This window comes from Bombina bombina, chromosome 1, assembly GCF_027579735.1.
Source record: "Bombina bombina isolate aBomBom1 chromosome 1, aBomBom1.pri, whole genome shotgun sequence".
Classification (NCBI taxonomy): Eukaryota; Metazoa; Chordata; class Amphibia; order Anura; family Bombinatoridae; genus Bombina; species Bombina bombina.
The window spans coordinates 1,493,208,190-1,493,222,828 of NC_069499.1; the positions used below are offsets into that span (position 1 = coordinate 1,493,208,190).

At 39.8% G+C, this 14,639-nt stretch overlaps 1 protein-coding gene across 1 annotated transcript in view; it reads left to right on the forward strand.

Annotated features, from left to right (window-relative positions):
* ATAD5 (ATPase family AAA domain containing 5) overlaps positions 1-14,639 on the forward strand; it is a 507,256-nt gene that overhangs the window by 75,646 nt on the left and 416,971 nt on the right. The window contains exons 9-10 of the mRNA XM_053721398.1: positions 5,894-6,050; positions 6,135-6,452. Of these exons, the coding sequence (XP_053577373.1) occupies positions 5,894-6,050; positions 6,135-6,452 (475 nt within the window). The remainder of the gene's footprint in view (positions 1-5,893; positions 6,051-6,134; positions 6,453-14,639) is intronic.

Genomic DNA, 14,639 nt, shown 5'->3' on the forward strand with positions numbered 1-14,639 from the left:
CTCTGTATGGCTCTGATAGAGGTGAGCAAACTTCTTGTGAAGAATTGTATTGCAGGCTGCAGTGAAAGTCAATTCCGTAAACTCTATTCAGAGTTAAAATAAAAAGGACAACTTCTGTGGAATAGAATAATATCTTTAATCCATAAAAGTACTTGAACACCTCCGCGTGTTACTCAGGGAGGTTTTAGCTGAGAAATTGTGTAGACTGGATAAATACTATGCAGTGCCGGTGTGCACTGATGTTTTTCCAATACCTAAAAGGTTTACAGAAATTATTACTAAGGAATGGGATAGACCAGGTGTGCCATTCTCTCTCCCTCCTATTTTTAGAAAAATGTTTCCAATAGACGCCACCACACGGGACTTATGGCAGACAGTTCCTAAGGTGGAGGGAGCAGTTTCTACTCTAGCAAAGCGTACTACTATCCCTGTCGAGGACAGTTGTGCTTTCTTAGATCCAATGGATAAAAAGTTAGAGGGTTACCTTAAGAAAATGTTTATTCAACAAGGTTTTATCCTACAGCCCCTTACATGCATTGCTCCTGTCACTGCTGCTGCAGCGTTCTGGTTTGAGTCTCTGGAAGAGGCTTTACAGGTAGCGACTCCATTGGATGACATACTTGGCAAGCTTAGAGCACTTAAGCTAGCCAATTCCTTTGTTTCTGATGCCATTGTTCATTTGACTAAACTAACGGCTAAGAATTCTGGTTTTGCTATCCAGGCGCGCAGAGCGCTATGGCTTAAATCATGGTCAGCTGACGTTACTTCAAAGTCTAAGCTGCTTAACATTCCCTTCAAGGGGCAGACCCTATTCGGGCCTGGTTTGAAGGAGATTATTACTGATATCACTGGAGGAAAAGGTCATGCCCTTCCTCAGGATAGGTCCAAATCAAGGGCCAAACAGTAATTTTCGTGCCTTTCGAAACTTCAAGGCAAGTGCGGCATCAACTTCCTCTAATGCAAAACAAGAGGGAACTTTTGCTCAGTCCAAGACGGTCTGGAGACCTAACCAGACCTGGAACAAAGGTAAGCAGGCCAAAAAGCCTGCTGCTGCCTCTAAGACAGCATGAAGGAACGGCCCCCTATCCGGTAACGGATCTAGTAGGGGGCAGACGTTCGCTCTTCGCCCAGGCGTGGGCAAGAGATGTCAAGGATCCCTGGGCGTTGGAAATTATATCCCAGGGAAATCTTCTGGACTTCAAGGCTTCCCCCCAAAAGGGAGATTTCACCTTTCACAATTATCTGCAATCCAGATAAAGAGAGAGGCATTCTTACACTGTGTACAAGACCTCCTAGTTATGGGAGTGATCCATCCAGTTCCAAAGGAGGCACAGGGACAGGGATTTTACTCAAATCTGTTTGTGGTTCCCAAAAAAGAGGGAACCTTCAGACCAATTTTGGATCTAAAGATCTTAAACAAATTCCTCAGAGCTCCATCATTCAAGATGGAGAATATTCGTACCATCCTACCTATGATCCAGGAGGGTCAATACATGACTACAGTGGATTTCAAGGATGCTTATCTTCACATTCCGATACACAAAGATCATCATCGGTTTCTCAGGTTTGCCTTCCTAGACAGGCATTACAAGTTTGTAGCTCTTCCCTTTGGGTTAGCTACAGCCCCAAGAATTTTTAAGAAGGTTCTGGGGTCGCTTCTGGCGGGCCTAAGGCTGCGGGGCATAGCAGTGGCCCCTTATTTAGACGACATCCTGATTCAGGCGTGAAACTTCCAAATTGCCAAGTCTCATACGGACATAGTGTTGGCATTTCTGAGGTCGCATGGGTGGAAGGTGAACGAGGAAAAGAGTTCTCTATCCCCCCTCACAGGAGTTTCCTTCCTAGGGACTCTGATAGATTCTGTAGAAATGAAAATTTACCTGACGGAGTCCAGGTTATCAAAACTTCTAAATTCCTGCCGTGTTCTTTATTCCATTCCTCGCCCTTCGGTGGCTCAGTGCATGGAAGTAATCGGCTTAATGGTAGCGGCAATGGACATAGTGCCATTTGCACGCCTACATCTCAGACCGCTGCAACTATGTGTGCTCAGTCAGTGGAATGGGGATTACACAGATTTGTCCCCTCTACTAAATCTGGATCAAGAGACCAGGGATTCTCTTTTCTGGTGGCTATCTCGGGTCCATCTGTCCAAAGGTATGACCTTTCGCAGGCCAGATTGGACAATTGTAACGACAGATGCCAGCCTTCTAGGCTGGGGGGCAGTCTGGAACTCCCTGAAGGCTCAGGGATCGTGGACTCGGGAGGAGACACTCCTTCCAATAAACATTCTGGAACTAAGAGCGATATTCAATGCTCTTCAGGCTTGGCCTCAGCTAGCGACAATGAGGTTTATCAGATTTCAGTCGGACAACATCACGACTGTGGCTTACATCAACCATCAAGGGGGAACAAGGAGTTCCCTAGCGATGTTAGAAGTCTCAAAGATAATTCGCTGGGCAGAGATTCACTCTTGCCACCTATCAGCTATCCATATCCCAGGTGTAGAGAACTGGGAGGCGGATTTTCTAAGTCGACAGACTTTTCATCCGGGGGAGTGGGAGGTCCATCCGGAGGTGTTTGCACAATTGATTCATCGTTGGGGCAAACCAGAACTGGATCTCATGGCGTCTCGCCAGAACGCCAAGCTTCCTTGTTACGGATCCAGGTCCAGGGACCCCAAGGCAACGCTGATAGAGGCTCTAGCAGCGCCTTGGTCCTTCAACCTGGCTTATGTGTTTCCACCGTTTCCTCTGCTCCCTCGTCTGATTGCCAAAATCAAGCAGGAGAGAGCATCGGTGATCTTGATAGCGCCTGCGTGGCCACGCAGGACCTGGTATGCAGATCTGGTGGACATGTCATCCTTTCCACCATGGACTCTGCCTCTGAGACAGGACCTTCTACTTCAGGGTCCTTTCAACCATCCAAATCTAATTTCTCTGAGACTGACTGCCTGGAGATTGAACACTTGATTTTATCAAAGCGTGGCTTCTCCGAGTCAGTCATTGATACCTTAATTCAGGCACGGAAGCCTGTCACCAGGAAAATCTATCATAAGATATGGCGTAAATATCTTTATTGGTGCGAATCCAAGGGTTACTCATGGAGTAAAGTCAGGATTCCCAGGATATTATCTTTTCTCCATGAAGGATTGGAAAAAGGATTGTCAGCTAGTTCCTTAAAGGGACAGATTTCTGCTCTGTCTATGGTTTTGCACAAGCGTCTGGCGGATGTTCCAGACGTTCAGGCATTTTGTCAGGCTTTAGTTAGAATCAAGCCTGTGTTTAAACCAGTTGCTCTGCCATGGAGTTTAAATTTGGTTCTTAAAGTTCTTCAAGGGGTTCCGTTTGAACCTCTTCATTCCATAGATATCATGCTTTTATCTTGGAAAGTTCTGTTTTTGGTAGCTATTTCCTCGGCTCGTAGAGTTTCCGAGTTATCTGCCTTACAATGTGATTCCCCTTATCTGATCTTCCATGGTGGTATCTAATAAGAATATTAATCAGGAGATTGTTGTTCCGTCATTGTGTCCTAATCCTTCTTCAAAGAAGGAGCGTCTATTACACAATTTTGACGTGGTTCGTGCTTTTAAAGTATTATTTACAAGCTACTAAAGATTTTCATCAAACATTTGCTTTGTTTGTTGTCTACTCTGGACAGAGGAAAGGCCAAAAGGCTTCTGCAACTTCTCTTTCGCTTTGGCTAAGAAGTATAATACGCTTAGCTTATGAGACTGCTGGCCAGCAGCCTCCTGAAAGGATTACAGCTTATTCTACTAGAGCTGTGGCTTCCACATGGGCTTTTAAAAATGAGGCTTCTGTTGAACAGATTTGCAAGGCGGCGACTTGGTCTTCGCTTCATACTTTTTCAAAGTTCTATAAATTTGATACTTTTGCTTCTTCGGAGGCTATTTTTGGGAGAAAGGTTTTACAGGCAGTGGTACCTTCCGTTTAAGTACCTGCCTTGTCCCTCCCTTCATCCGTGTACTTTAGCTTTGGTATTGGTATCCCACAAGTAATGGATGATCCGTGGACTGGATACACCTTACAAGAGAAAACACAATTTATGCTTACCTGATAAATTTTTCTCTTGTGGTGTATCCAGTCCACGGCCCGCCCTGTCATTTTAAGGCAGGTATATTTTATTTTAAACTACAGTCACCATTGCACCCTATAGTTTCTCCTTTCTCTTGCTTGTCTTCGGTCGAATGACTGGAGGTGGCAGTTAAGGGAGAGCTATATAGACAGCTCTGCTGTGGGTGATCCTCTTGCAGCTTCCTGTTGGGAAGGAGAATATCCCAAGTAATGGATGATCCATGGACTGGATACACCACAAGAGAAATAAATTTATCCGGTAAGCATAAATTATGTTTTTGCAGTAGTTGTGTACTAATAAGCAGCAGGAAGTATGATTGAGGTCCTAAGAAGAAGTTAGCTATATATGATGTGCCTGATATATACACAAACCATGTACACTTTTTTTTTTTTTTTTTTACAACGTTACAATTTTTATACGTTGTATTAAATGCTGTGATTTGAAATCAGTTGTGTTTAACATTTTTTGGAAGATACAGTAGTTTAAAAGGGACAATGTAAACAATTTTTACAATAACATAATGAATTGTAAGCTTATATGCATGTCACTTAGCATAAAGGCTTGATCACATTTTCCAGCTTTTAATTTAATTTACTTTAACATATGGTATGGCTGGGCGAGTTTCATCCTAATTCTTAAGAATGCCTGATATAGGAATCAGTTTGTTGCTTGCTTAAAGCAATCACTGTGCAGCACGTAGGGACATCATGTTTCTGAGTTACACAGCCTTTCTGGGGGCAGTGGATTTAATGCAGAAGAAAAGCAGACTAAATAAACTATGAAAGTGTATTGCAAAAAGGTTTTACATGCATCATTTTATTTTTAACTTTTTAAATCAAATTTTATGAGGCAATTGATAAAATGCCTTTCATATTGAATTAAAAGATTTGTATGAATGAAATAATACATTTGCACAGGAACTTAAATGATTGATCAAGAATACATATTTCCAGAAACCTTTAGTTAAAGTGAAGGTCAATTTTAACTAAATACAATACACCTATTGATACCTGAACATCGAAGTATTAAAGTCGCTAAGTTTATATTTCTAAAAAAAATTTCATTTGCAAATAAAACATATATATACAAAACCTCAGTTTTCGTTTTTTTACTCCTCCCCTACCACACTTCCTTATTTTTCGCTAGTGACGTAGCTAGCATTCCTACAAGCTCACTACATCAGTTCTAAAGCTCGTGCACTACAGCCTATTTCAAATGCGTATATAACAAATATATGTCTGAAAATTTGCTTTATCGATTTGCTTCCCAATAATATTTACCTGTTATTATGGTTGCCACAGAATTTATTTTTAACTTGCTTTCCTCTGCTGCGATGGAGCATAGTGATTGAATCATTGTATCGAAAATGAGAGAACAGACTACGCATGCGCGTCTCATGCACGAGCATGATGGTGATGACGCTCTCATTATTTTTACGCATGCGCAGACCTTAGCAATGACAAAATAGAAAAGTGGCTGGACGCCACAGGGGTAAAATAGATATTGGATATAACAGATTCAGAATCTGTCAATTTCAGAAACATGGCGGGCGGATAATAGAACTGACACAGAGGCTATTTTAAAGGTAAAAAATCGAACTTTACTATAATTTATAACTATTTTGATGACTGAACATCATACTTAATTTACATAAGCAGGAGAAAAATGTTAACGGATAAGCCAGACTTGACCTTCACTTTAAGTCTGTAGTAGACATCTTTTTGTTGTCTCGTGAAATACCAATATTTTTTGATTTGTTCAGCTTAAATTTAGAATTGTACTTGAACACTTTTATCTTCAGTTGAACAGGAGAAGGGAAGAATTTTCTGAATCTGTTCAAGAATGTCTTTTAGAAGAAATTAGCTCGGCTAATCCACAGTTTCCAGTAAAAAAGTTTTTCAAGCAGTTCCTCAAAAGGCAGAGAGATCAACTTACGCTTCAAGAAACAACCAAAGAAGGTTTGTTGTTTTTCTGCAAGCTTAGGTTGGCTTTGTGTAAGTCAAGGTACATAATGCTCTAATTTTTACTTATTTCTTTGGCAGATGACACGTTAGTAGACAAATCTATAAATATAGTAAATAACAATGAAAAACAGAGTCAAGGAGAACTGTTTGCTTTTGCTGACTGTGAAGATGGGACTAAGAGGAAAAAAAAAGATTCCCCCGCTATTAAATTAAAAAGAAAAAAATCTGCCAACATCCCTGGTGACGGTGATACTGTGTCCTGCATTTCTGAGGCTAATCAAACACGAAAGATGACCAGGGGACAGCTTTCTAGAGCTTCTCGAAAAAAACAGGAGAAAGAAGTTCTACAGGTTGCTGATGTAAATTATGGAAGGGAGAAGTCTCTGGTTTCTGCTGGTAATTGTAGTTTATATTTTCTTATTTTTTGTTTTCTACTATACGTCATTGTTTGGCTTTCTCTAGCTTTGTGACTTATATCACTAATACACAATATGGACTAGCTTTTAAAAAAACGAAGTAGAGATTTCTAAAATTAGGTCTGTTAATATTAGGAACTATGCACAACTATATATGCTCTTCTCAGGCATTTATCTCATTTAATAGAAATTGCTGGACTAGGGTACTTTTTAACTTATGTCAACGAGAAATGTCTGTATATAGAAATGTCTACATAGTTGGGCTATATGTAGAATTTAGTATTTAGGGACATGATTCTGTGAATTTTTTCGTGTTCAATAAGTTTGTCTTTATGTAGTTGAGCTTCCAGATACTAACATAGAATGTGTACGTTTATATAAAAACACACACTGGGATTTTTATCACATTCTCCCTCCTGCAAGTTGTGATGATACACAGGGTGGTGGGAACAATAAAAAGGTGCTCTAGATTAGCACACAGAGAAGTGTTGTAATGTTTTCTATTTTGTGAGCCCTACATTGAGAAAGATATCCTAGTTAAAGGTAGTTTTCAAGTATTCAAATCTGAACATTCTTGCTAATATTTCCATTTTTTATGAAGTTAAAGACTTATACTAGCATACATCTGGAAAGTGAACACACATGTGAAACACATATGTAGTGTGGATGTCAAATATGCTTCCATGTTCGTAATCTTTTAATCTTCAATCGATTTTTTTGTTTTGTTGTCCTTTTCCTCTTGGGCTGTCAACAGCGTATAATGCACCCATTTTTAAGAGAGAATGTGAATGACTTTTGTTTTGACATTTTTTGAATTTGCAATAATGAACTCATTTAGATATACCTAAAGGGACAGTCTATTCCAAAAATGTTATTTCTTTCCAATGGCATGGAAAGTCCACGATTTCATTCCAATTACTAGTGGGAATTTAACTTCTGGCCAGCAGGAGGAGGCAAAGAACACCCCAGCAGAGCTGTTAAGTGTCACTTCCCTTACCCATAATCCCCAGTCATTATTTGACAATATCGTCAGGAGGATGTGCGAAGATGGTGTCTGAAGATATTAATCCTTTAATGGGTACTTTTCCCTGCAAGCAAGGATTGGGGCTACGCTGTGTCCATGTAAATCTCTTTAGTAAGAGTAATGGTGGCTTTTAGCAGTTGGGAGATGTGATTTTTGCTTTTCATCTAACGTTTATGCTACCCCTTCTAAAGAAAACCAGGGTTGGTTACTCTGGTTTTCTTATTCTCCAGGTTCCTGTCAGGATGAGGATTTTTCTGACAGACCATGGGCTACTAAGAAAGCTGCAAGACTGGTGAGTCCCTGGATTCCCTTACCCTTCGATGGCTTGTGGTCTAAGTGACGGGGACTTATGGCTCAGGATGGGGGACTTTTTCCTTTTTTAATTTAACTCTGTGAGGGGAGATTCTAATGGAGGCATTTCATTTTTATGAAGCAGTTAGTACACAGATTCTTAATGCCAGTAGCTCTCCTTTGTCAGCAGCAGAACCTCTATTTACAGGAGGAGGTCATTGCTCGCTGTTCTGTGACTACTATGAGAAACTTTTATAATATTATGAAGCATTATGTTAAGTAAACATCTGCAGTATTTAAAGGGACAGTATACACTCATTTCTTTCATGTAATTAGCAAGAGTCCATGAGCTAGTGACGTATGGGATATACATTCCTACCAGGAGGGGCAAAGTTTCCCAAACCTTAAAATGCCTATAAATACACCCCTCACCACACCCACAATTCAGTTTTACAAACTTTGCCTTTCATGGAGGTGGTGAAGTAAGTTTGTGCTTTATTCTGCGCTGATATGCACTTCGCAGCAGGCTGAAGCCCGGTTTTCCTCTCAGAGTGCAGTGAATGTCAGAGGGATGTGATTGAGTATTGCCTATTTGAATACAATGGTCTTCCTCTAGGGGATCTATTTCATAGGTTCTCTGTTATCGGTCGTAGAGATTTCTTCTCCTACCTCCCTTTTCAGATCGACGATATACTCTTATATACCATTACCTCTACTGATTCTCGTTTCAGTACTGGTTTGGCTATCTACTTTATGTAGATGAGTGTCTTAGGGTAAGTAAGTCTTATTTCTATTTATGACACTCAAAGCTATGGTTGGGCACTTTATATGTAAAGTTCTAAATATATTTGTTTAAACTTATATTTGCCATGATTCAGGATAATCAGTATTCCTTCATTCAGACTGTCAGTTTAATTTTTTGGGAAAATGCATATAAATTTTTTTTCTTACCTTAAATTTTCAATTGACTTTTTTTCAAAAAATTGCGGGCTGTTAGGCTCGTGGGTGCAGAAAATGCTTCTATTTATTGCCTCATTTTTGGAGCGAGCCTTTTTTGGTGCAAAAATTTAGTCATTTTCGGCGTCATAGTTGGCGCTGGAAGTTTTTACGTAATTGCGTCATTTTTGACATGTGTATTGCAGACGGTTTTTTGGCGCAAAAAAATATGGGCGTTATTCCTGGCGCCAGTTTTTTTCACACTATTTCAGTCTCACAATTCAGTTGCTTCTGGTTTTCTAGAAGCTTGTTTCATTTTGCATTTTTTCCCATTCCTGAAACTGCCATTTAAGGAATTTGATCATTTTGCTTTATATGTTTTTCTTTTACATATTGCAAGATGTCACTACCTGACCCTGGATCAGAATCTACTTCTGGAAAGACGCTGCCTGATGTCGGTTCTACCAAAGCTAAGTGTATTTGTTGTAAACTTTTGGTAACTGTTCCTCCGGCTGTTGTTTGTGATACTTGTCATGATAAGCTTTCAAACGCAGATAGTATTTCCAATGGTAATAATCCATTACCTGTTGTTGTTCCTTCAACATCTAATGTTCAGGATGTTCCTGTTAATGTTAAAGAATTTGTTTCTAAATCTATTCGGAAGGCTCTGTCTGTTATTCCTCCTTCTGCTAAACGTAAGAGGTCTTTTAAAACTTCACATATTTCAGATGAATTTTTAAATGACCGCCATCATTCTGACTTATCTTTTTCTGATGTGGATCTATCTGATTCAGAAGATTCTACCTCCGATATTGACACTGATAAATCTTCATATTTATTTAAGATGGAGTTTATTCGTTCTTTACTTAAGGAAGTGTTGATTGCTTTAGATATGGAGGAGTCTAGTCCTCTTGATATTAAAACTACTAAGCGTTTAAATGCAGTTTTTAAACCTCCTGTGGTTATTCCAGAACTTTTTCCAGTTCCTGATGCTATTTCAGAAGTAATTTCTAGGGAATGGAATAGTCTGGGTACTTCTTTTACTCCTTCTCCAAGGTTTAAGAAATTGTACCCTTTGCCATCTGACAGATTAGAGTTTTGGGATAAAATCCCCAAAGTTGATGGGGCTATTTCTACTCTTGCTAAACGTACTACTATTCCTACGGCAGATAGTACTTCGTTTAAAGATCCTTTAGATAGGAAGCTTGAATCCTTTCTAAGGAAGGCTTATTTATGTTCAGGTAATCTTCTTAGACCTGCTATTTCTTTGGCTGATGTTGCTGCAGCTTCAACTTTCTGCTTGGAGGCTTTAGCGCAACAAGTGTCAGACCATAATGTTTATAGCATTATTAAACTCCAACATGCTAATAACTTTATGTGTGATGCCATTTTCGATATCATTAGAATTGATGTCAGGTACATGTCTTTAGCTATTTTAGCTAGAAGAGCTTTATGGCTTAAGTCTTGGAATGCTGATATGACTTCTAAGTCAACATTGCTTTCTCTTTCTTTCCATGGTAATAAATTATTTGGTTCTCAGTTAGACTCAATAATTTCAAAGGTTACTGGGGGGAAGGGAGCCTTTTTACCTCAGGATAAAAAATCTAAAGGTAAATATAGGGCTGCTAATCGTTTTCGTTCCTTTCGTCAGAATAAGGAACAAAAGCCTGACCCTTCCTCTAAATGAACAGTTTCCGTTTGGAAACCTTCTCCAGTCTGGAATAAATCCAAGCCTTTTAGAAAGTCAAAACCAGCTCCCAAATCCGCATGAAGGTGCGGCCCTCATTACAGCTCAGCTGGTAGGGGGCAGGTTACAATTTTTCAAAGATGTTTGGATCAATTCGATTCAAAGTCTTTGGATTGAGAACATTGTTTCACAAGGGTACAGAATAGGTTTCAAGGTAAGACCGCCTGTGAGAAGATTTTTTTCTTTCACGCATTCCAGTAAACCCAGTGAATGCTCAAGCGTTTCTGAAATGTGTTTCAGATCTGGAGTCAGCTGGGGTAATTATGCCAGTTCCAGTTCTGGAACAGGGCCTGGGGTTTTATTCAAAGAAAGAGAATTCTTTCAGACCGGTTCTGGATCTAAAAATATTGAATCGTTATGTAAGGATACCAACATTCAAAATGGTGACTATAAGGACTATTCTGCCTTTTGTTCAGCAAGGGCATTATATGTCTACAATAGACTTACAGGATGCATATATTCATATTCCGATTCATCCAGATCACTATCAGTTCCTGAGATTCTCTTTTCTAGACAAGCATTACCAGTTTGTTGCTCTTCCTTTTGGTCTAGCTACAGCCCCAAGGATCTTTTCGAAGGTTCTCGGTGCCCTTCTCTCTGTAATCAGGGAGCAGGGTATTGCGGTATTTCCTTATTTGGACAATATCTTGGTACTTGCTCAGTCTTTACATTCTGCAGAATCTCACACAAATCAACTTGTGTTGTTTCTTCAAAGACATGGTTGGAGGATCAATTTACCAAAGAGTTCCTTGATTCCTCAGACAAGGGTAACCTTTTTAGGTTTCCAAATAGATTCAGTGTCCATGACTTTGTCTCTTACAGAAAAGAGACGTCTGAAATTGGTTTCAGCTTGTCGAAACCTTCAGTCTCAATCTTTCCCTCCGGTAGCTTTATGCATGGAAATTTTAGGTCTCATGACTGCTGCATCGGAGGCAATCCCTTTTGCTCGTTTTCACATGAGACCTCTCCAGCTTTGTATGCTGAATCAATGGTGCAGGGATTATACAAAGATATCACAATTAATATCCTTAAATCCCAATGTTCGTTCTTCTCTGACTTGGTGGTTGGATCACCATCGTTTAGTTCAAGGGGCGTCTTTTGTTCGTCCAACCTGGACTGTGATCTCAACAGATGCAAGTCTTTTAGGTTGGGGAGCTGTATGGGGATCTCTGACAGCGCAGGGGGTTTGGGAATCTCAGGAGGCGAGATTACCAATCAATATTTTGGAACTCCGTGCGATTTTCAGATCCCTTCAGTTCTGGCCTCTTCTGAAGAGAGAATCGTTTGTTTTCAGACAGACAATGTCACATCTGTGGCATATGTCAATCATCAAGGGGGGACTCACAGTCCTCAGGCTATGAAAGAAGTATCTCGGATACTTGTATGGGCAGAATCCAGCTCCTGTCTAATTTCTGTGGTTCATATCCCAGGTATAGACAATTGGGAAGCGGATTATCTCAGTCGCCAGACGTTACATCCGGGCGAATGGTCTCTTCACCCAGAGGTATTTCTTCAGATTGTACAAATCTGGGGGCTTCCAGAAATAGATCTGATGGCCTCTCATCTCAACAAGAAACTTCCCAGGTATCTGTCCAGATCCAGGGATCTTCAGGCGGAAGCGGTGGACGTGTTGTCACTTCCTTGGAATTATCAACCTGCTTATATCTTTCCACCTCTAGTTCTTCTTCCAAGAGTGATTTCCAAAATCCTAATTGAGCGTTCGTTTGTACTGCTGGTGGCTCCAGCATGGCCGCACAGGTTTTGGTATGCGGATCTCATTCGGATGGCAAGTTGCCAACCTTGGACACTTCCGTTAAGGCCAGACCTTCTATCTCAAGGCCCATTTTTACATCAGGATCTCAAATCATTAAATTTGAAGGTATGGAGATTGAACGCTTAATTCTTAGTCATAGAGGTTTCTCTGATTCAGTGATTAATACTATGTTACAGGCTCGTAAATCTGTGTCTAGGAAGATCTATTACCGAGTCTGGAAGACTTACATTTCTTGGTGTTCTTCACATAAATTCTCTTGGCATTCTTTTAGAATTCCTAGAATTTTTCAATTTCTTCAAGATGGTTTGGATAAGGGTTTGTCTGCAAGTTCCTTGAAAGGACAAATCTCTGCTCTTTTGGTTCTTTTTCACAGAAAGATTGCTAATCATCCTGATATTCATTGTTTTGTACAGACTTTGGTTCGAATCAAGCCTGCCATTAAGTCAATTTCTCCTCCTTGGAGTCTCAATTTGGTTCTGAAGGCTTTACAGGCTCCTCCGTTTGAACCTATGTATTCTCTGGATATTAAATTACTTTCCTGGAAAGTTTTGTTCCGTTTGGCCATCTCTTCTGCTAGAAGAGTTTCTGAATTATCTGCTCTTTCTTGTGAATCTCCTTTTCTAATTTTTCATCAGGATAAGGCAGTGTTGCAGACTTCATTTAAATTTTTTACCTAAAGTTGTGAATTCTAACAACGTTGGTAGAGAAATTGTTGTCCCTTCATTGTGTCCTAATCCTAAGCATTCTCTGGAGAGATCTTTACATTCTTTGGATGTAGTTAGAGCTTTGAAATATTATGTTGAAGCTACTAAAGATTTCAGGAAGACTTCTAGTCTATTTGTTATCTTTCTTTCATGTAATTAACAAGAGTCCATGAGCTAGTGACGTATGGGATATACATTCCTACCAGGAGGGGCAAAGTTTCCCAAACCTTAAAATGCCTATAAATACACCCCTCACCACACCCACAAATCAGTTTTACAAACTTTGCCTCCAAGGGAGGTGGTGAAGTAAGTTTGTGCTAGATTCTACGTTGATATGCGCTCCGCAGCAAGTTGGAGCCCGGTTTTCCTCTCAGCGTGCAGTGAATGTCAGAGGGATGTGAAGAGAGTATTGCCTATTGAATGCAGTGATCTCCTTCTACGGGGTCTATTTCATAAGGTTCTCTGTTATCGGTCGTAGAGATTCATCTCTTACCTCCCTTTTCAGATCGACGATATACTCTTATATTTACCATTACCTCTACTGATTCTCGTTTCAGTACTGGTTTGGCTTTCTACAAACATGTAGATGAGTGTCCTGGGGTAAGTAAGTCTTATGACACTCTAAGCTATGGTTGGGCACTTTATTTATAAAGTTCTAAATATATGTATTCAAACATTTATTTGCCTTGACTCAGAATGTTCAACTTTCCTTATTTTCAGACAGTCAGTTTCATATTTGGGATTATGCATTGAATTATCATATTTTTCTTACCTCAAAAATTTGACTTTTTTCCCTGTGGGCTGTTAGGCTCGCGGGGGCTGAAAATGCTTCATTTTATTGCGTCATTCTTGGCGCGGACTTTTTTGGCGCAAAAATTATTTTCCGTTTCCGGCGTCATACGTGTCGCCGGAAGTTACGTCATTTTTTTGACGTTATTTTGCGCCAAAAATGTCGGCGTTCCGGATGTGGCGTCATTTTTGGCGCCAAAAGCATTTAGGCGCCAAATAATGTGGGCGTCTTATTTGGCGCTAAAAAATATGGGCGTCTCTTTTGTCTCCACATTATTTCAGTCTCATTTTTCATTTGCTTCTGGTTGCTAGAAGCTTGATATTTGGCATTCTTTCCCATTCCTGAAACTGTCTTATAAGGAATTTGATCTATTTTGCTTTATATGTTGTTTTTTCTCTTACATATTGCAAGATGTCTCACGTTGCATCTGAGCCAGAAGATACTACAGGAAAATCACTGCCTGCTGGATCTACCAAAGCTAAGTGTATCTGCTGTAAATTTTTGGTAGCTATTCCTCCAGCTGTTGTTTGTAATAATTGTCATGACAAACTTGTTAAAGCAGATAATATTTCCTTTAGTAATGTACCATTGCCTGTTGCAGTTCCCTCAACATCTAAGGTGCAGAATGTTCCTGATAACATAAGAGATTTTGTTTCTGAATCCATAAAGAAGGCTTTGTCTGTTATTTCTCCTTCTAGTAAACGTAAAAAGTCTTTTAAATCTTCTCTCTCTACAGATGAATTTTTAAATGAACACCATCATTCTGTTTCTTTGGACTCTTCTGGTTCAGAGGATTCTATCTCAGAGATTGATGCTGATAAATCTTCATATTTATTTAAGATGGAATTTATTCGCTCTTTACTTAAAGAAGTACTAATTGCTTTAGAAATAGAGGATTCTA